Raw genomic sequence first — 23,053 nt, 5'->3', positions numbered from 1 at the left:
CCCAGAAGACAAATTTTAAATTTTCAGCAGGCACTCAATGACTGGAGTGCTACGCAGGCACTCCAGCTACATTACTGGGAGGACCCCTAATTTGCATCAAAGGTGGGGTCTTCATGAGCCTTCAGCACAGTCGCTGCACAAGTCCCTGGTGAACTACTTACTGCCCACTCACATTTCCCTGTGTTCATCGCATTGGGGCAGAGTAGACCTCAGGCTTCCACTTCTAATTACACTGAGCCCCAGGGACACCTGGAGGTAAAAGACTGTGACTTATTGGTACAGGATGAGCTGTGCGACACGATATTCTGGCTGGAAGTATGTAGTGTGAAGGGAGTGAAGAGAATCCAAGAGTTTCCTATAAACCACTGGGTCAAAATGGACAGGTTATTCTCTGAAGAGTTAAGGAAGGCATGAGCAAACAGAAAGATCATTTTAACGGAGGATTTTAACCAATTTAATAGCTGAACAGGATAAGTTACAGGAGGATTTGAATATACTTGGGAATTGGGCAGACAGGTGGTCGATGAAATTCAATGTAGAGACATACAAAATGCTTCACATAGGAACAAAAAATCCAGTGACGGGCGAATACTTAAATGTAAAGAAAATAATGTGCATGGAAAATAAAAGAGATATGGGGTCTTGATATTGCAACAATGCTTGGTGGCAGTAAATAAAGCAAATCAGGTGTTGGGATGTATCAAAAGGTCAATTGAGCCAAAATAGTGAGGTAATTCTGCTACTTTATAAATCATTGGTGCGACCGCACTTAGAATACCGTGTACAGTTCTCGTCACCATAGAACAGAGAGGACATAGCAGCTATTGAAAGGATACAGAAGAGAGCAATGAAGGGGGATGAAGGTGATGGGATGATGAGGAGCGATTATGTAAATTGGGCATGCTGTCACTGGAAAAGATAAGTTTGAGAGGTGATAGGATTGCTGTTTTTAGGATTCCAAAGGGACTAGATAATATCGACCATGACAAGCTTCCACCTTGTCCAGAACAGTAGAACCAGAGGACATGGCCTGTGCTTGAAGGGGATAAATTCAAAACTAATATACAGAAATATTATTTCAGTGTGCGAGTGGTAAATCTATGGAACAGGCATCCAGAGAGACGGTGGAAGCAGATAGAATTGATTAATTCAAAAGCAATTAGAAAACCCAAAGATGTTTTAGAAATACATCAAGAGCATTAAGATAATTAAGGAAAGAGTAGGGCCTATTAGAGAACAAAAAGGTAACCTATGTGTGGAGGCGGAAGATGTTGGTATGGTTCTTAATGAATACTTTGCGTCTGTCTTCACAAAAGAGAGGGACGATGCAGACATTGTAGTTAAGGAGGAAGAGTGTGAAATGTTGGATGGGATAAATATAGTGAGAGAGGAAGTATTAAGGAGATTAGCATCTTTGAAAGTAGATAAATCACCAAGGCCGGATGAAATGTATCACAGGCTATTAAAAGAAGCAAGGGAGGAAATAGCTGAGCATCATTTTCCAATCCTCACTGGATACAGACGTGGTGCCGGAGGATTGGAGGACTGCTAACGTTGTACCGTTGTTTAAAAAGTGAGCGAGGGATAGACTGAGTAATTACAGGCCAGTCAGTTTAACATCGGTGGTGGGCAAATTATGAGGGACAGGATAAACCGTGACCTAGAAAGGCACGGAGTAATCAAGGACAGTCAGTACGGATTTGTTAAGGGAAGGTCGTGTCTGACTAACTTGATTGAATTTTTTGAGGAGGTAACAAGGAGGATGGATGAGGGTAGTGCATTTGATGTAGTTTACATGGATTTTCGCAAGTTTTTGACAAGGTCCCACATGGCACACTGGTCAAAAAAGTACAAGCCCATGGGATCCAAGGGAAAGTGGCAAGTTGGATCCAAAATTGGCTCAGTGGCAGGAAGAAAAGGGTAATGGTCGACGGGTGTTTTTGTGACTGGAAGGATGTTTCCAGTGGGGTTCCACAGGGCTCAGTACTAAGTCCCTTGCTTTTTGTGGTATATATTAATGATTTGGACTTAAATGTAGGGGGCATGATTAAGAAGTTTGCAGATGATACAAAAATTGGCTGTGTGGTTGATAGTGAGGAGGAAAGCTGTAGACTGCAGGAAGTTATCAATGGACTGGTCAGATGAGCAGAAAAATGGCAAATGGAATTCAATCCAGAGAAATGCGAGGTAATGCATTTGGGGAGGGCAAACAAAGCAAAGGAATACACAATAAATGGGAGGGTACTGGGAGGTGTAGAGGAAGTGAGGGACCTTGGAGTGCATGTCCACAGATCCCTGAAGGTAGCAGGACAAGTAGATAAGGTGGTTAAGAAGGCATATGGAATACTTTCCTTTATTAGCCGAGGCATAGAATATAAAAGCAGGGAGGTTATGCTGAAACTGTATAAAATACTAGTTAGGCCACAGCTTGAGTACTGTGCACAGTTCTGGTCACCACATTACAGGAAAGATGTGATTGCACTAGAGAGGGTTCAGAGGAGATTTACGAGGATGTTGCCAGGACTGGGGAATTTTAGCTTTGAGGAAAGATTGGATAGGCTGGGGTTGTTTTCCTTGGAACAGAGGAAGCTGAGGGGTGACTTAATTGCGGTGTACAAAATTATGAGGGGCCTAGATAGAGTGGATAGGAAGGACCTATTTCCCTTAGCGGAGAGGTCAATAACCAGAAGGCATAGATTTAAAGTGATTGGTAGAAGGATTAGAGGGGAGCTGAGGAGAAATATTTTCACCCAGAGGGCAGTGGAGGTCTGGAACTCACTGCTTGAAAGGGTGGTAGAGGCAGAAACCCTCAACTCATTTAAAAAGTACCTGGATGTGCACCTGAAGCGCTGTAAACTACAGGGCTACGGACCAAGTGCTGGAAAGTGGGATTAAGCTGGAAAGCTCATTTTCGGCCAGCGCAGACACGATGGGCTAAATGGCCTCCTTCTGTGTCATAAATTTTCTATGATTCTATAATTCAGAAAACAATATTTTGGAGTACAGTATATGAGTAATTTGAGGCATGACATATGGTAAGTGTAGCATGCTTGGGATCACAGGTGACTTTGGACCTATGGTTTCCAAAGTTTTCCAGCACTGGGGGTTTGCCTCGCCTCATGGGCTCTATTTTACCACCCGCTATCGGGTGCGTTTCCCGCGGGGGGGGCTCCGAAAATCGGAGAATCCCGGCGCGGTACCGGAGCCCGCCCCGAACCCGCGTACTTCCGGGTTCCCCGCTGACGCGCCGGTGTGCGCGCGCAGCCCCCGCCGGTGGGAATCCCGCAGACAATTAAAAGCCAGCGGGATGCCACTTGACAGTATTTATTTAGGTATTTCAGGTCATTAACTGACCTGATTAAGGGACTATGTGGGATTTTAGAACAAAATGGGACTGTTTCCCACACTGGGGGAAACACTCCCAGCTCGAATGGACGTGTTGCAGCCGTCAGCCTGTGGCAGCTGCAAAGGTCCATTTGACAGGTGGGGGGGGGGGGGGGGGAGACCCTCACCCATTGTGGGAGGCCACTCCGTCACTGGTGACAAAGTTTGGCCTCCACCACCCTCCTCCTGACAGTCAAAGTCACCAACCTGCACACTTACCCCGGGGTCTGGAGACATGTACCTACCTTGCGGACCCCCTCAGATGTACATCTTGCGGATGGGGGCCGCCGTAGCTGCAGTCATGACCTCCTCGGAGGGCGAACAGCATCACCAGCCTCGCCATCCACGCCGTCCACCTCTGACACGTGGAGCTCCACAACAGAGTGCTGTGACACATCCACCTGTACAGCAGGAGGGAGGGCTACCGCAGGGAGAGATGCGTCGCAGAGGGCACTACCCTCGCCACAGGGTCCACAGACCGAGGCTCAGCCTCCTGGACCTCTCTGAGCAGCAGTGCACACGGAGGCTCAGAGTCACTCGACATGTAGCCGTGGACATCTGCAGCCTCTTTCATGCCGAGCTGCTCCTGGCTGGCCCGAGCACCATCTTCTTACCTGTCGCTGTCAAATTCACCACTGCCCTCAACAACTTCTCCTCCGCATCCTTCCAGAGTGCAACCGGGGACATCACCGATGTCTCTCAGTCATCTGTGCAGAAGAGCCCTGCAAATACACCTACACCCACTCTGCAGTGACACAATGGGTGGCATCAGTGGTGGGTCCTCATAGTGATACCCAGGAGCGGGCATTATTGCACAAACCAGACAGGATTCGCGAAGACATGGCAGTAGTAGTGCCAATATAATGTGTGATGTGAGTTGTTCTGAAATTCAATATAAGTAACACCCATGACAAACCCTCAAACACCCTTGTGCATCCCCTTCATGCTCACGACACGTTTGCCTTACGCTGCCTACTGCACATACGTGATGCATGCCCTGTGGCTGCAGCACAGGTTGTGGCAGGTTGAGTGAGGCTGGCCGTGAGAGAGATGCACGAGAGGGTGAGTATGGGATCGAGGCATGAGATTGTATGAGGATTGGGTTGCGTGGTAGTGGCGGGGTGAGTACTGGCGAGGTGAGTAGGTGCAGGTAAGATGAGGATGAGGTTTGAGTGGGTATGAGGGATGATGTGACAGAGTAGTGTTGGCAGTGGGGTAGGGGCAGTGCTGTGGCAGACGGAGTGTAGGGGAAAGACTACGTGTACTCACTGTGGCTGACCTCATTGGAGCGCCTCCTGCACTGTGTGCAGGTGGGCGATATGTTGATGGCGCAGGTGACCCCCTCTGTCACCTCGAGTCAGGCCTTCCTGGTGGCAGAGGCGGGCAGCTTCCTCCCGCCCGCCGGGTGGAAGATCTCTGTCCTCCCCCTCCTCCTCACCCCATGTATTGATACCTGGGGTGAGGCATCATTAAACTGGGAGCAGCCTTCCCCCCGGGCTGCTCCATGCAATCATCTTTGCTATTGGTTGCAGCATCTGTCAGTGGAGGACTGCCCCTTTAAATAGAGCGCCTCCAGCTGATAGATCTTACTGTGAATGCGCAGCCCGCCCAACGCGCAGATCAGCAGCGGGGAACCTGGAGGAGCAGGTAAGTGAATCCAATTAGTGGTTTGCCTGCTACGATCGCGCGGGAAACCCACTAATTTCACCGGACGCGTTACCCACGCGCCCGATAGCCCACCCGCCGAGAACCCGCAGCCCTGCTAACATCGGGCCCAAAGTGTTAAGAATGCCATGAGAGGTAACTTACATTTCAACTTGGTAATGCCAAGTGACACAAATAACATATTACAATAACAACAACTTACATTTATATAGCGCCATTAACGTAGTAAAACGTCCCAAGGCATTTCACAAGAGTGATTATCAAATAAATTTTAACACCGAACCACATAAGGAGATATTAAGTCAGGTGACCAAAAGCTTGGTCAAAGAGGAAGGTTTTAAGGAGCGTCTTAAAGGAGGAGAGAGGGGTGGAGAGGTTTAGGGAGGGAATTCCAGAGCTTGGGGTTTAGACAGCTGAAGGCAGAGCCGCCAATGGTGGAGCAAAGAAAATCGAGGATGCGCAAGAAGCCAAAATTAGAGGAATGCAGAGACCTTGGTGGGTTGTAGGGCTGGAGGAGGTTGCAGAGATAGAGAGGGGTGTTGCCGGACCCGGAGCTAATGTGGGTCAGCGAGCTCAGGGGTGGTGGGTGAACGGGACTTGGTGCGAGTTTGGATATGGGCAGCAGAGTTTTGGATGAGCTCAAGTTTATGGAGGGTGGAAGGTGGGAGGCTGGCCAGGAGAGCATTGGAATAGTCCAGTCTAGAGGTAACAAAGGCATGGATGAGGGTTTCAGCAGCAGATGAGCTGAGGCAGGGGCGTGGATGGGCGATGTTACCGAGGTGGAAGTAGGCGGTCTTGGTGATGGAGAGGATATGGGATCGGAAGCTCTGTTCAGTGTCAAATTACGAATGGAAGTAAAGAACCCCAGGGTGGCAGAGACCAAACTATGATCAAATTTGACATGACCTGGGGTTAAACAATAAAGAGCTTTAAAAGGGTCAACTTCAACGCAATGATGGAAGAGCTTTAACAAATTGACTAGAGGGTAGTACCCAAGAAAACCTCAGTTGAGGATAAATGGAATACGCTTAAGGCCATACTATGGAGCATGCTGGATGAGAGTATACCATAGCCTAGATTAAAGAACTAAGGAGAAGAAATTCAACTTACGGCCGTCCGTTTTGGACCTGCAAATTGGGTGTTAGGCCTCCAAACTCCACATTGTGAACTGTTGCGCTCAATCTAGACGGAAAGTGCACCGGATGCCATCTTGGCTTGCGTGACTTTTAGTCATCCACGGAACCCAACTGAGCAGACATTAGACTCCTTAAATATGCAAATTGTGGTCCTATGCAGGTTGTAGGCCCCCAAATGTGAAATTCAGGTACAAATGAGTGGAGCTTGCACCATCTATTTGTATCAGGTCTTGTACTGAGTGTTGTGTCTCAGGAATAAATACTGGAGCCCCTAATGATTCTGATCTACTTAAATGACTTGAATTGGTTAAATTCTCAGATGATAACCAAAGTAGGGGGCAGTAGTGTAAATGTTCAGAAAATCACACACAGAATTTGCCCAGATTCCCCATATGAGCTCCTGGCAGGCAAAGCTACCATCCGGGTGTGCACAGTCAGAAAATTATCCTTTATAAATCTTCATAGTAACTAGCTCCAATAGCTGTGAAGTCTGGAATATGGCAGTCTCATGACGGTGAAACTACCATCTGTTGCCTGCAATAGTCTCTTGGGAGAACTAGGTTTTATTAGACAACAAGATTATGTGGCCTTATTCATTACTCTGGAGAGATGCTTCAGACAACAGAACCAGAGAAGAGTGGTATGGAACTTGACTGAAGAACAGGGTAAGAAGGCATAGAATCATAGAATGGTTACAGCACAAAGGAGGTCATTCGGCCCATCGAATCCAAGCCGGCTCTTTGTAAGAGCAATCCAGTTAGTCCCATTCCCCCGCTATTTCCCCATAGCCCTGCAAATTTTTTCCCTTCAAATATTTATCCAATTCCTTTTTGAAAGCCACGATTGAATCTGCTTCCACCACCCTTTCAGGCAGCGCATTCCAGACCATAACTACTCGCTGCGTAAAAAAGTTCTTCCTCATGTCGCCTTTGGTTCTTTTGCCAGTCACCTTAAATCTGTGTCCTCTGGTTCTCGACCCTTCCACCGGTGGGAGCAGTTTCTCTTTATTTACTTTATCTAAATCCTTCATGATTTTGAACACTTCTATCATATCTCCTCTCAACCTTCTCTGCTCTAAGGAGAACAACCCCAGCTTCTCCAGTCTATCCACGTAATTGAAGTCCCTCATCCCTGGAACCATTCTAGTAAATCTTTTCTGTACCCTCTCTAAGGCCTTCACATCCTTCCTAAAGTACGGTGCCCAAAATTGGACTTAATACTCCAGTTGTGGCCGAACCAGTGTTTTAAAAAGGTTCAATATAACTTCCTTGATTTTGTACTCTCTGCCTCTATTTATAAAGCCCAGGATCCCATATGCTTTTTTAACCGCTTTCTCAACCTGTCCTGCCACCTTCAAAGATTTGTGCACGTATACCCTGAGGTCTCTCTGTTCCTGCACCCCCTTTAGAATTGTACCATTCAGTTCATATTGCCTCTCCTCATTCTCCCTGCCAAAATGTATCACTTCGCACTTCTCTGCGTTAAATTTCATCTGCCATGTGTTCGCCCATTCCACCAGCCTGTCGATGTCCTCTTGAAGTCTATCACTATTCTCCTCACTTCCAAGTTTTGTGTCATCTGCAAATTTTGAAATTGTGCCTTGTACACCCAAGTCCAAGTCATTAATATATATAAAAAAAAAGCAGTGATCCTAATATCGACCCTTGGGGAACACCACTGTATGCCTTCCTCCAGTCCAAAAAACAACCATTCGCCACTACTCTCTGTTTCCTGTTACTTAGTCAATTTTGCATCCATGCTGCCACTGCCCCCTTTATTCCATGGCCTTCAATCTTGAAGACAAGCCTATTATGTGGCACTTTATCAAATGCCTTTTGAAAGTCCGTATACACAACATCAACCTCATGAACCCTCTCTGTTACCTCATCTAAAAACTCAATCAAGTTTGTTAAACACGATTTGCTTTTACCAAATCAGTGCTGGCTTTCCTTTATTAATCCACACTTGTCCAAGTGACTATTGGTTTCTAAGAACTTCCCCCACCACTGAGGTTAAACTGACTGACCTGTAGTTGCCGGGTTTATCCTTACACTCTTTTTTGAACAAGGGTGTAACATTTGCAATTCTCCAGTCTCCTGGCACCATCCCCAAATCTAAGGATGTTTGGAAGATTATGGCCAGCACCTCTGCAATTTCCACCCTTACTTCCCTCAGCAACCTAGGATGCATCCCATCCAGACCAGGTGACTTATCTACTTTAAGTATAGCCAGCCTTTCTGGTACTCCCTCTTTATCAATTTTTAGCCCATCTCAACAACCTCCCCTTTTACTGTGACTTTGGCAGCATCTTCTTCGTTGGTAAAGACAGATGCAAAGTACTTATTTAGTACCTCAGCCATGCCCTCTGCCTCCATGAGTAGATCTCCTTTTTGGTCTCTAATCGGCCCCACCCTTCCTCGTACTACCCGTTTATTATTTATATGCCTATAGAAGACTTTTGGATTCCCTTTTATGTTAGCCGCCAGTCTATTCTCTTTGCCCCTCTTAGTTCCTTTCTCACTTCTCCTCTGTACTTTCTATATTCAGCCTGGTTCTCACTTGTATTATCAACCTGACATCTGTCATACGTCCCTGTTTTCTGTTGCATCTTATTCTCTCTCTTTTGTCGTCCAGGGAGCTCTGGCTTTGGTTGCCCTAACTTGCCCCCTCGTGCGAATGTACCTAGTCTGTACCCGAACCATCTCCTCTTTGAAGGCCGCCCATTGTTCGATTTCAGTTTTGCCTGCCAATCTTTAATTCCAATTTACCCGGGCCAGATCTGCTCTCAACCCACTGAAGTCAGCCCTCTTCCAATTAAGTATTTTTACGCTAGATTGCTCCTTGTCCTTTTCCATAACCAATCTAAACCTTATGATACTATGATCACTGTTCCCTAAATATTCTCCCACTGACACTTGCTCCACTTGTCCCACCTCATTCCCAGAACCAGATCCAGCAATTCCTCTGGGCCGGAAACATTCTGATCAAGAAAGTTCTCCTGAAGACACTTCAGAAATTCCTCCCCCCTCTTTGCCCTTTACACTTTTACTATCCCAGTCCATATTAGGATATTTGAAGTCCCCCTTTATCACTACTTGGACTTTGTTCTAGAGAATGAGGTCGGCCAAGTGGAGCAAGTGTCAATGGGGGAGCAATTAGGGAGCAGCGATCATAGTATCGTAACGTTTAGAAAAGCTATGGAAAAGGACACGGACCACTCTAAAGTAAAAATACTCAATTTGAGGAGGGTCAATTTCAATGGGATGAGAACAGATCTGGCCTGGATAAATTGGAATTAAAGATTGGCAGGCAAAACTGTAATTGAACAGCCTTTAAGGAGGAAATGGTACGGGTACAGTCTAGGCACATTCCCACGAGGCAGAAAGGTACGACAACTAAAGCCAGAGTTCCCTGGATGACAAAAGAGATATTGAGGAAGATGAAACGGAAAAAAGGGGCGTATGACAGATGTCAGGTTGATAACACAAGTGAGAACCAGGCAGAATATAGAAAGTTCAGAGGGGAAGTGAAAAAAGAAATAAGAGGGGCAAAGAGGGAATGAGAATAGACTGGCGGCCAACATAAAAGGGCATCCAAAAGTCTTCTACAGGCATGTAAACAGGTAGTAAGAGGAGGGATGGGGCTGATTAGGGACCAAAAAGGAGATCTACTCATGGAGGCAGAAGAGATGGCCGAGGTACTAAATGAGTACTTTGCATCTGTCTTTACCAAGGAAGAAGATGCTGCCAGAGTCTCAGTAAAGGAAGATATAGTTGAGATACGGGATGGGCTAAAAATTGATAAAGAAGTGGTACTAGAAAGGCTGGCTGTACTTAAAGTAGATAAGTCACCCGGTCCGGATGGGATGCATCCTAGGTTACTAAGGGAAGTAAGGGTGGAAATTGCGGAGGTACTGGCCATAATCTTCTAAACATCCGTAGATACGGGGGTGGTGCCAGAGGACTGGAGAATTGCAAATGTTACACCCTTGTTCAAAAAAGGGTGTAAGGATAAACCCAGCAACTATAGGCCAATCAGTTAAACTTCAGGGGGTGGGAAACTTTTAGAAACGATAATCCGGGACAAAATTAACAATCAATTGGACGAGTATGGATTGATTAGGAAAAGCCAGCACGGATTTGTTAAAGGCAAATCGTGTTTAACTACCCTGATAGTTTTTTGATGAGGTAACAGAGGGTAGATGAGGGCAATGCAGTTGATGTGGTGTATATGGACTTTGAAAAGGCGTTTGATAAAGTGCCGCATGGTAGGCTTATCATTAAGATTGCGACCCATAGAATAAAGGGAGCAGTAGCAACATGGATACAGAATTGGCTAAGTGACAGGAAACAGAGAATAGTGGTGAACGGTTGTTTTTCAGACTGGAGGGAGGTGTACAGTGGTGTTCCCCAGGGATCAGTGCTGGGACCACTGCTTTTTTTGATATATATTAATGATTTGGGTTTGGGTGTACAGGGCACAATTTCCAAATTTGCAGATGACACAAAACTTGGAACATTGAGGAGGATAGTAATAGACTTCAAGAGGATATAGACAGGCTGGTGGCATGGGTGGACACGTGGCAGATAAAATTTAATGCAGATAAATGCAAAGTGATACATTTCGGTAGGAAGAACGAGGAGAGGCAATATAAACTGGAGGGCACAACTCTAAAAGGGATACAGGGACAGAGAGATCTGGGTGTGTATGTTCACAAATCATTGAAGGTGGCAGGGCAGGTTGAGAAAGCGGTTAAGAAAGCATTCGGGATCCTGGGCTTTATAAATAGAGGCATAGAGTACAAAAGTATGGAAGTCATAATAAACCTTTATAAAACACTGGTTCAGCCACAACTGGAATATTGTGTCCAGTTCTGGGCACCGCACTGAGGAAAGATGTAAAGGCCTTCGAGAAGGTGCAGAAGAGATTTACTGGAATGATTCCAAGGATGAGGGACTTTAGTTACGTGGATAGACTGGAGAAGCTGGGGTTGTGCTCCTTGGAATAGAGACAGTTGCAAGTAGATTTGATAGAGATATTCAAAACCATGAAGGGTCTAGACAGAGTAGATAGAGAGAAACTATTCCCATTGGCGGAAGGGTCAAGAACCAGAGGGCATAGATTTAAGGTGATTGGCAAAAGAACCAAAGGTGACATGAGAAAAAACTTTTTTACACAGCGAGTGGTTAGGATCTGGAATGCATTGCCCAAGGGGGTGGTGGGGGCAGATTCAATCATGGCCTTCAAAAGGGAACTGGATAAGTACTTGAAAGTAAAACATTTTCAGGGCTATGGGGCTAGGGCGGGGGAGTGGTTTAGCTGGATTGCTCTTGCATTAAGCTGGCGCGGACACGATGGGCTGAATGGCCTCCTTCCGTGCTGTAAACTTTCTATGATACTCTATAGTTCTTGCACCTCTCTGTAATTTCCCTGCAAATTTGCTCCTCTACATCCTTCCCACAAGGTGGTGGCCGATAGATTATCCCCAGTAGTCTAATGATTCCTCTATTGTTTCTTAACTATAACCAAATAGATCCTGTCTTTGACCCCTCAATGACATCCTCTCTCTCCAGCACTACAATATTTTCCTTAATCAATACTGCCCACCCCCTCTTTTATTCTTCCCTATCTTTCTTGAACACCTTGTATGCAGGAATATTTAGTACCCAATCCTGCCCTTTATTGAGCCAGGTCTCCGTTATCGCCACTACAACATATTTCCATATGGCTCTTTGCACCTGCAGCTCACTAACCTTATTTACCACACTTCGTGCATTTACACATATGCACTCTAAACCTATCCTAGACCTTCTCATATTCTCTTAGTTTGATCCTACCTAATACTGTACTATTTCTTACTCCAGCGCTATCTGTCTCTCCCAATCCTTTGTGCACATTGTTTCTCCTTTCTAATGCTACATCCTGGTGCCCAGCCCCCTGCCAAATTAGTTTAAACCCTCCCCCACAGCACTAGTGAACTTCCCTGCAAGGACATTAGTCCCAGATCTGTTGAGGTGCAACCTGTCCATCTTGTACAGGTCCCTCCTGCCCCAGAACTGGTCCCAATGCCCCTAAAAAACTGATCCCAATGCCCCTCTTGCACCATATCTCTAGCCACGCATTAACCTGCCTTAACTTCCTATTTCTGTACTCACATGAAATACCTCATGCCATAAAGTGACTGTAATAGCTAGCATATTCTACAGAATAATCAGAACTAATGAAGACATTGGCTGAACATATTTAAGCTGCTAGGATGATTGCTTGAAATAGGGAATAAAACAAACATAAGATTACAAAAAATAAAGTGTGGAATAAAAAACGCCATTTTTTCCATCAAGCTTGTACCTTTAAAAAAAACATATAGACTCCATCCTATCATAGACTGTAGCCCACCTGCTCAATCTTCTGAGGGACGTGCTCTGCATAAATACTCACTGCTCATCAATAGTAATCAATCTGTTACTCTCTCAATCCCTTTCTTTTGATTTCATCCATAGAGTCATATAATTATTACAATACCATCAAAAGTATATTATTTTTCAAGCTTTTCTTCCTTTTGATATTTTTTATTTTCTCTACCTTTTTCTAAGACTCTTTGTATTGCACACCATTTGCTGGTAGAGACTGTAGGAGGTGGTCTATTCCTCGGCCTCTACCAATCTACACTTTGACCAGCAACAGGGAGGTGTGCTAGAACAGCATGGGTTAAATCACTCTCCCAGTTTTCCTGCTCTTTGGATAAGTGGCACTTGCTTGGCGCTTGTTCTGATAAACTGGCTGAGATCAGGAACTCACCATATGGTGACATGCAGGGGACGACCCTACCAATTGGTGTGAGATGTGACACCAATTCACATACTGCGGTTTTTCACATCCAGTTTTACTTGTGAATGAGTTATTGGGCAGGACTAGTAAGGAAGTGATTATAAGTGTGAGAATTAAATATTTGAATGTTATCTACAGCAAGCTTCTGAAGCTAGATCACTATTAAGTTGGGACAGTGTAAAAACAAACACTTTAAAACAAGTATTCAAAAGTACTACAACTATTCCCTAGATCTAGAATGGTCCCAGCAGATTGGAAGGTAGCAAATGTATTCAAGAAAGGAAGGCAAGAGAAAACCGAGAACTACAAGCCAGTTAGCCCGACATCAGTCATCGGGAAAATGCTCGAACCCATTATTAAGGAAGTGGTAAAAGGGCACTTAGAAAATCATAATATGATTAGGCAGGGTCAACATGGTTTTATGAAAGGGAAATCGTGATTGACAAATTTATTACAGTTTTTTGAGTATGTAACTAGCAGGGTAGATAAAGGAGAACCAACGGATTTAGTATTTTTGGATTTTCAAAAGACATTCGATAAGGTGCCACGTAAAAAGTTGTTACGCAAGATAAGGGGGGGTTGGGGATAATATATTAGCATGGCTAGAGGATTGGTTAACAGACAGAAAACAGAGAGTAGGGATAAATGGGTCATTTTCAGGTTGGCTGTAACCAGTGGGGTGCTGCAAGGATCGGTGCCTCAGCTATTTACAATCTATATCAATGACTTAGATGAAGGTCCGAGTGTAATGTATCCAAGTTTGCTGATGATACAAAGCTAGGTGGGAAAGTAAGCTGTGAGGAGGACACAAAGAGTCTGTAAAGGGATATAGATAGGTTAAGTGAGTGGGCAAGAAGGTGGCAGATGGAGTATAATGTGGGTAAATGTGAGGTTATTCATTTTGGTAGGAAGATTAGAAAAACAGAATATTTTTTAAATGGTGAGAAACTATTAAACGTTGGTGTTCAGAGAGACTTGGGTGTCCTCGTACAAGAAACACAAAAAGTTAGCATGCAGGTACAGCAATCAATTAGGAAAACAAGTGGCATGGTGACCTTTATTGCAAAGGGGTTGGAGTACAAGAGTAAGGAAGACTTACTACAATTGTTCAGGGCTTTCGTGAGACCTCACCTGGAGTACTGCGTACAGTTTTGGTCTCCTTATCTAAGGAAGGATATACTTGCCTTAGAGTTGGTGCATCGAAGGTTCACTAGATTAATTCCTGGGATGAGAGGGTTGTCCTATGAGGCGAGGTTGAGTAGAATGGGCCTATGTTCTCTGGAGTTTAGAAGAATGAGAGGTGATCTCTCATTGAAACATATAAGATACTGAGGGTGCTGAGAGGTTGTTTTCCCTGGCTGGAGAGTCTAGAACTAGGGGGCATAGTCGCAGGATAAGGGATTGGCCATTTAAGACTGAGATGAGGAGAAATTTCTTCACTCAGAGGGTTGAGAATCTTTGGAATTCTCTACCCTAGAGGCCTATGGATGCTGAGTCATTGAGTATATTCAAGGCTGAGATAGATAGATTTTTGGACTCCGGGGGAATCAAGGGATATGGGGATTGGACAGGAAAGTGGAGTTGAGGTTGAAGTTCAGCCATGATCTGATTGAATGGTGGAGCAGGCTCGAGGGGCCGTACGGCCTAGTCCTGCTTCTATTTCTTATGTTCTATGTTCTTATAATTATGTGAAGTAAAGACCTTTTGTATTCTTTAGTTCGAAACACACTTTGCTATATTTGTGAAGATTGAAATGAATAATTTACACATGTATAAGAAAAGAGAAACTGAGGTAAATTTTAAAATGACACAGTACAAACTATGTTTGTTGGGTCTGGATATTAGGAAGTGAGCCTTGCATGTTGACTCTGATAATAGTCTATATTGCCCCGACATGAGATTTCTATTTGCCACGTTCTTTTCTCCCAGGCCAATGAAGGAGCTTGTTTAATTGTTACTTCTTAAGACGTGAAGTTGTTCAGTTTGTTTAAAAAATTCCTGTCAACTTTTTTCACAAAGAGGGTCTCCTTTCAGGATCCAGCTACAGCCATAAATGCAACGATACGTGGATACAATATCACCATTGAAAGGCTACCTTCAAATCAAAATAGTATTTACTCATTATTTGAAACAGTCAACAGAGAGTGTACCTTCATCCTTTCACAAGCACCTTTCAAAGTCCAAGTTCTGGCTTCCAATGCAGCTGGGTTTTCGCCTCCAAATGAAATAGTAATCCCGCCTTTTACTCAAATGGGTAAGTGCATCTTTGTGTTCATTTAATTCATCTCACTCTGAAAGTTATCAAGTGCATGATTTTTGCATCTAAAATGTAACATTTCAACTTTATGCAGATCTAAAAACCAAGATAAATGCCATTCCACATGGGAATGACAGTATTTTTATTAGCTGGAAGTCAAAAACAAAGAAGAAGCCAAGAAATTATATTGTTGATTGGGGTCCTGTTATTGGGAATGAAACACGGCTTATACGGTCAGAAAAAATAAAAAAGGGACTTCAAAACTACACACTGAAAGGTGAGCTTTTTCTTTCCTTTGTCCAGATTTTATTAACAAAATTATTATTTTGGAAGCAAAAAGATTGAACTTCTTTCCTAACATTTACATGTGTTCAGTTTTTTTTTATTGTTCTTTATGTCTGTGCTCATTAAAGTTATAGGTAACAGAAATTTAACTTTGTACTATGAAACAGATTGGCCCAGAATTTGCTGTCAAAATAACGGTGAGGCTAATGGCGCTCACTGTTATTCATGCGCAAATTGTATAGCAACTTCAGGTGAGGGCAGTTGCAAGGTTAAAGGTGGAAATCCATAAGTTGCTGTCCCAGATGCGCCGTTCCGCTGCTAGCTTTGCGAAAATGCATTTCACTGTCTGCCTCACTGATGAAATGCATTGAACGGCATGAAGTTCCTGTATTTGCGAGGTAAATACAAACTAAACTCACCACAGAAAGCTAAGTCAAGTCATTTCAAGTCTGAATACCCTTTTAACAATGTGATAAGTGTTAATTACTGCCAGTCAACCTCCCTGGCACTGAAAATGAACTTCAATCCTTCAGGTTTTAATTGTTGTTGGAGATTTCTTTTCACTTTTTCTTTCTGTCTCTTTTTTCTCTCTCTTAATCCAATCTTTCTTTCCCTTTCTTTATTTCTCTTTCTTTCCCTGATTTTACATTACTATTCTAACTTACACTTCCTTCTCAGTCCTTGCGCTGTTAATTTCACAATCCTTCAACCTGATTGGTTAAGGAGATACACAGTTGCTTGCCCTGTTCACTCAGGTCCCAAATGCCCTGTAGAGGGTGCCGCGCCATTTCCATCTCCATGGAGATTAAATGGGCAAGGGCAAGTCTAACTAATGGCGGGTATGGCTGGTTGCCCTGCTGCAGCAAATTCTGGGCCAATAAATCAAATCTCTTATCAGTTGCAGGGGTATCAGTCAGTTAGGTACAATGCAGTTTCCTTGTACATGTGACTCAATCTCAAAGAATATTGCCCCAAAAGGACAGTATTGTTTGTCACATTCTTTTCTCCCAGGTCAACGAAGGCGCATTGAGTAACATAGCTTATTGGCTTGGATTTGTGACATTAAGAATACAGATCAAGACTGCCTGAGCTAAATTCATACATGCCTTAATACAGAAACAACCAGTCAGACTTGTAATTAAATTGATTCAAAAATTATGAACATCCCTTTTTCCATAAGGATTAAATATGCAAATAATTGGGTAATGTATTATGAAGAGCTCAGGCAGTGTAAAGAGATTGTGTCGTCAGGACACAAGCCAGGAGCACATGCCTGCATCGTACTTTTCAGAGTGTAGCCAGTTTATGGATTCAAAGGAAATAAATTCCCAGGGATACATGGGGGTGAATTTCCTTGGGGCTTCTCTGCTCTGCAATGGAGTGGGAGGAGCCCCAAGAAAATTCATCACCATGGTATTATCCCAGCGTACTAAGAGACTAGGGAACAAATATGAGAGTCATTGACAGTCATTGAAAGGAAGTCACTGGACACAGGGGAGGTCCCAGTAGATTAGAAACAGGCTAATATGGTGCTCATTTTCAAAGAGTGACAAAGCAGACGACTGCACACCCATTAGTTTTACTTCAATCCCATGTAAAATAATGACATTAATGATCAAGATTAAATTTAAGGACTGCTTGTACAATAACCTTGTAAATAGTAGTCAGCATGGATTTGTAAGGGGTCGATCCTGTGTGATCATCTCCTTGATTTTTTTTTGAGGAACTGAAATCCCATGTGAACTGTGGGAAGCCCTACAATGTGGTGTACCTAGATTTCCAAAAGGCATTTGACAGAGTTCGACATGAAAGGCTAATAGTTAAACTCAAAGTTGTGGCAATTCGAGATAAATCTTGGGTGTGGATAAGAGTAGAAGACAACGTGTACTTGTTAGAGGAGTTATGTGGGGTGGGGAGGAGTATTGAGTGGGGTGTCACAGGGATCAGTACTGGGACAACGACTGTTTCTAATTTACATCAATTACTTGCATTCAAAAATGCAAATTGGTCAAATCTGCAGATGATGTCAAACTAGGAGGGACATTGAATTCAGAGGACGCAGCTCAGAAATTGCAAAATGAGTTGGACAAAATATGTAAGTGGGCAAAACAATAGCAGATAAAATGTAATGCAAACAAGTGTAAAGTACTGCACCCAAGAAGGAAAAATAGGCAACACACATATTCCATAAATGGTGTTCAAATAGCTACGGATGAAATTGAAGTTACCTAGGAGTCATAGTGGAAGAATAAGGAGGCCGCATACTACTTGGATAATAAGAGTCTAAACAGCATAGAGGAGCAAAGGGATCTAGAGGTACAGATACACAAATCACTAAAAGTAGTGACGCAGGTTAAAAGGCAAATCAAGCACCAGGATTCATTTCTAGAGGGATAGAATTGGAAAGCAAGGAAAATATGTTAAACTTGTATAGAACTTTGGTTAAACCACACTTGGAATAGTGTGCACAGTTCTGGTCTCCATATTATAAAAGGAAATAGAGGCATTGCAGAGGGTGTAAAAAAGATTCACAAGGCTGATACCAGAACTGAGAAGATATACCTATTAGGAAAGGCAAACAGTTCTGGGTCTCTTTTCTCAAGAAAAGAGAAGGCTGAGGGGTGACCTGATAGAGGTCTTTAAGATAATCCTAGAGTTTGATAGGGTAGATATAGAGAAGATGTTTCCACTTGAGGGGGAGTCCAAAACCAGAGGTTATCAATATAAAATAGTCACTAATAAATCCAATTGGGAATTCAGGAGAAACCTAATTTTCTGTGCTGCACATTCTATGAAATTCTATGTAATGGGAAAGAAAATTGGGCAGTTGTAAAAGGACTGCTGATTCGTTATCGCCTGTTTTGCGCTTCTGTCAAAGACCAATTTCACCCCTAGACAGTTTAAACTTTACATGAATAGTTAAAACTCACATGCATTTTGTTTTTAGAGCTGTTAGAGATAATTTTATGATATGCTAGTAGATGTCCTGTAGCATTGCTCATGGTGAGTTAGAGGATATGCTGTTTTCTAACTATGGGTGGGTGTTTATGCCATGTAGGGGATAATATTTGGGTCAGTGATTTAACACGATTATATATGGATTACTGAGGCATTACAAATAGCGTTACTGTTACCGTTTTCGGGTTTTTGTGCTGGATTTTCGCTCGGATTCAACATCACTGGTCATTTCTTTAAGCAGACCTCATATCCCTACAAACTTTTTTTAATTCGTTCATGGGATGTGGGCGTCGCTGGCGAGGCCAGCATTTATTGCCCAACCCTAATTGCCCTCGAGAAGGTGGTGGTGAGCCGCCTTCTTGAAACGTTGCAGTCCATGTGGTGAAGGTTCTCCCACAGTGCTGTTAGGAAGGGAGTTCCAGGATTTTGACCCAGCGACAATGAAGGAACGGCGATATATTTCCAAGTTGGGATGGTGTGTGACTTGAAGGGGAATGTGCAGGTGGTGTTGTTCCCATGTACCTGCTGTCCTTGTACTTCCAGGTGGTAGAGGTTGCGGGTTTGGGAGGTGCTGTCGAAGAAGCCTTGGCGAGTTGCTGCAGTGCATCCTGTGGATGGTACACACTGCAGCCACTGTGCGCCGGTGGTGAAGGGAGTGAATGTTTAGGGTGGTGGATGGGGTGCCAATCAAGTGGGCTGCTTTGTCCTGGATGGTGTCGAGCTTCTTGAGTGTTGTTGGAGCTGCACTCATCCAGGCAAGTGGAGAGTATTCCATCACACTCCTGACTTGTGCCTTGTAGATGGTGGAAAGGCTTTGGGGAGTCAGGAGACGAGTCACTCGCCACAGAATACCCAGCCTCTGACCTGCTCTTCTGGCCACAGTATTTATATGGCTGGTCCAGCTAGGTTTCTGGTCAGTGGTGACCCCCAGGTTGTTGATGGTGAAGGATTCAGCGATGGTAATGCCATTGAATGTCAAGGGAAGGTGGTTAGACTCTCTCTTGCTGGAGATGGTCATTGTCTGGCACTTAGAATCATAGAATCATAGAAGTTTACAACATGGAAACAGGCCCTTCGGCCCAACATGTCCATGTCGCCCAGTTTATACCACTCTCCTGCTTTATTCCCATAACCCTGTAAATTTTTTCCCTTCAAGTATTTATCCAATTCCCTTTTAAAAGTTACCAATGAATCTGCTTCCACCACCCTTACAGGCAGTGCATTCGGGATCATAACAACTCACTGCGTTAAAAAAATGTTTCCTCACATCGCCTTTGGCTCTTTTGCCAATCACTTTAAATCTGTGTCCTCTGGTTCATAGAATCATAGAAGTTTACAACATGGAAACAGGCCCTTCGGCCCAACATGTGCATGTCGCCCAGTTTATACCATTAAGCTAGTCCCAATAGCCTGCACTTGGCCCATATCCCTCTATACCCATCTTACCCATGTAACTGTCCAAATGCTTTTTAAAAGACAAAATTGTACCCGCCTCTACTACTGCCTCTGGCAGCTCGTTCCAGACACTCACCACCCTTTGAGTGAAAAAATTGCCCCTCTGGACCCTCTCACCTTAAATCTATGCCCCCTCGTTATAGACTCCCCTACTTTTGGGAAAAGATTTTGACTATCTACCTTATCTATGCCCCTCATTATTTTATAGATTTCTATAAGATCACCCCGAAACCTCCTACTCTCCAGGGAAAAAAGTCTCAGTCTATCCAACCTCTCCCTATAAGTCAAACCATCAAGTCCCGGTAGCATCCTAGTAAATCTTTTCTGCACTCTTTCTAGTTTAATAATATCCTTTCTATAATAGGATGACCAGAACTGTACACAGTATTCCAAGTGTGGCCTTACTAATGTCTTGTACAACTTCAATAAGACATCCCAACTCCTGTATTCAATGTTCTGACCAATGAAACCTAAGCATGCTGAATGCCTTCTTCACCACCCTATCCACCTGTGACTCCACTTTCAAGGAGCTGTGAATCTATACTCCTAGATCTCTTTGTTCTATAACTCTCCCCAACGCCCTACCATTAACGGAGTAGGTCCTGGCGCAAATGCTGCTTGCCACTTATCAGCCCAAGCCTGGATGTTGTCCAGGTGTTGCTGCATGCAGGCACGGACTGCTTCATTATCTGAGGGGTGGCAAATGGAACTGAACACTCTGCAATCATCAGTGAACATCCCCATTTCTGACCTTATGATGGAGGGAAGGTCATTGATGAAGCAGCTGAAGATGGTTGGGCCTAGGACACTGCCCTGAGGAACTCCTGCAGCAATGTCCTGGGGCTGAAATGATTGGCCTCCAACAACCACTGCCATCTTCCTTTGTGCTAGGTATGACTCCAGCCACTGGAGAGTTTTCCTCTGATTCCCATTGACTTCAATTTTACTAGGGCTCCTTGGTGCCACACTCGGTCAAATGCTGCCTTGATGTCAAGGGCAGTCAGTCTCACCTCACCGATGGAATTCAGCTCTTTTGTCCATGTTTGGACCAAGGCTGTAATGAGGTCTGGAGCCGAGTGGTCCTGGCAGAACCCAAACTGAGCATCGGTGAGCAGGTTATTGGTGAGTAAGTGCCGCTTGATAGCACTGTCGACGACACCTTCCATCACTTTGCTGATGATTGAGAGTAGACTGATGAGGCAGTAATTGGCCTGATTGGATTTGTCCTGCTTTTTGTGGACAGGACATACCTGGGCAATTTTCCACATTGTCGAGTAGATGCCAGTGTTGTAGCTGTACTGAAACAGTTTGGCTAGAGGCACGGCTAGTTCTGGAGCACAAGTCTTCAGCACTACAGCCGGGATGTTGTCGGGGCCCGTAGCCTTTGCTGTATCCAGTGCACTCAGCCATTTCTTGATATCACGTGGAGTGAATCGAATTGGCTGAAGGCTGGCTTCTGTGACGGTTGGGATATTGGGAGGAGGCCAAGATGGATCATCCACTCGGCACTTCTGGCTGAAGATGGTTGCAAACGCTTCAGCCTTATCTTTTGCACTCACGTGCTGGACTCCACCATCATTGAGGATGGGCATGTTTGCAGAGCCTCCATCCTCCCGTTAGTTGTTTAATTGTCCACCGCTATTCACGACTGGATGTGGCAGGACTGCCGAGCTTTGATCTGATCCGTTGGTTGTGGAATCACTTAGCTTTGTCTATAGCATGTTGCCTCTGCTGTTTAGCATGCATGCAGTCCTGAGTTGCAGCTTCACCAGGTTGGCACCTCATTTTTAGGTACGCCTGGTGCTGCTCCAGGCATGCTCTTCTACACTCCTCATTGAACCAGGGTTGATCCCCTGGCTTGTTGGTAAAGGTAGAGTGAGGAATATGCCTGGCCATGAGGTTACAGATTGTGCTGGAATACAATTCTGCTGCTGCTGATGGCCCTCAGCGCCTCATGGATGCCCAGTTTTGAGCTGCTCGATCTGTTCTGAATCTATCCTATTTAGCACAGTAATAGTTTTTTTTTTATTCGTTCATGGGATGTGGGCGTCGCTGGCGAGGCCAGCATTTATTGCCCATCCCTAATTGCCCTCGAGAAGGTGGTGGTGAGCCGCTGCCTTGAACCGCTGCAGTCCGTGTGGTGACGGTTCTCCCACAGTGCTGTTAGGAAGGGAGTTCCAGGATTTTGACCCAGCGACAATGAAGGAACGGCGATATATTTCCAAGTCGGGATGGTGTGTGACTTGGAGGGGAACGTGCAGGTGGTGTTGTTCCCATGTGCCTGCTGCTCGTGTCCTTCTAGGTGGTAGAGGTCGCGGGTTTGGGAGGTGCTGTCGAAGAAGCCTTGGCGAGTTGCTGCAGTGCATCCTGTGGATGGTACACACTGCAGCCACAGTGCGCCGGTGGTGAAGGGAGTGAACGTTTCGGGTGGTGGATGGGGTGCCAATCAAGCGGGCTGCTTTATCTTGGATGGTGTCGAGCTTCTTGAGTGTTGTTGGAGCTGCACTCATCCAGGCAAGTGGAGAGTATTCCATCACACTCCTGACTTGTGCCTTGTAGATGGTGGAAAGGCTTTAGGGGAGTACAGGAGGTGAGTCACTCGCCGCAGAATACCCAGCCTCTGATCTGCCCTCGTAACCACAGTATTTATATGGCTGGTCCAGTTAAGTTTCTGGTCAATGGTGACCCCCAGGATGTTGATGGTGGGGGATTCGGCGATGGTAATGCCGTTGAATGTCAAGGGGAGGTGGTTAGACTCTCTCTTGTTGGAGATGGTCATTGCCTGGCACTTATCTGGCGCGAATGTTACTTGCCATTTATGAGCCCAAGCCTGTATGTTGTCCAGGTCTTGCTGCATGTGGGCTCGGACTGCTTCATTATTTGACGGGTTGCGAATGGAACTGAACACTGTGCAATCATCAGTGAACATCCCCATTTCTGACCTTATGATGGAGGGAAGGTCATTGATGAAGCAGCTGAAGATGGTTGGGCCTAGGATACTGCCCTGAGGAACTCCTGCAGCAATGCCCTGGGGCTGAGATGATTGGCCTCCAACAACTACTACCATCTTCCTTTGAGCTAGGTA

The 23,053-nt window shown here is 44.7% G+C and overlaps 1 protein-coding gene across 1 annotated transcript in view; it reads left to right on the top strand.

Annotated features, from left to right (window-relative positions):
- Nucleotides 1-23,053, top strand: part of LOC137320443 (interleukin-6 receptor subunit beta) — an 85,250-nt gene that overhangs the window by 42,536 nt on the left and 19,661 nt on the right. Inside the window, exons 8-9 of the mRNA XM_067982139.1 lie at nt 15,048-15,267; nt 15,365-15,547. Of these exons, the coding sequence (XP_067838240.1) occupies nt 15,048-15,267; nt 15,365-15,547 (403 nt within the window). The remainder of the gene's footprint in view (nt 1-15,047; nt 15,268-15,364; nt 15,548-23,053) is intronic.

Source organism: Heptranchias perlo, chromosome 4, assembly GCF_035084215.1.
Source record: "Heptranchias perlo isolate sHepPer1 chromosome 4, sHepPer1.hap1, whole genome shotgun sequence".
NCBI lineage: Eukaryota > Metazoa > Chordata > Chondrichthyes > Hexanchiformes > Hexanchidae > Heptranchias > Heptranchias perlo.
This window is presented reverse-complemented; position numbering and strand designations above follow the sequence as displayed.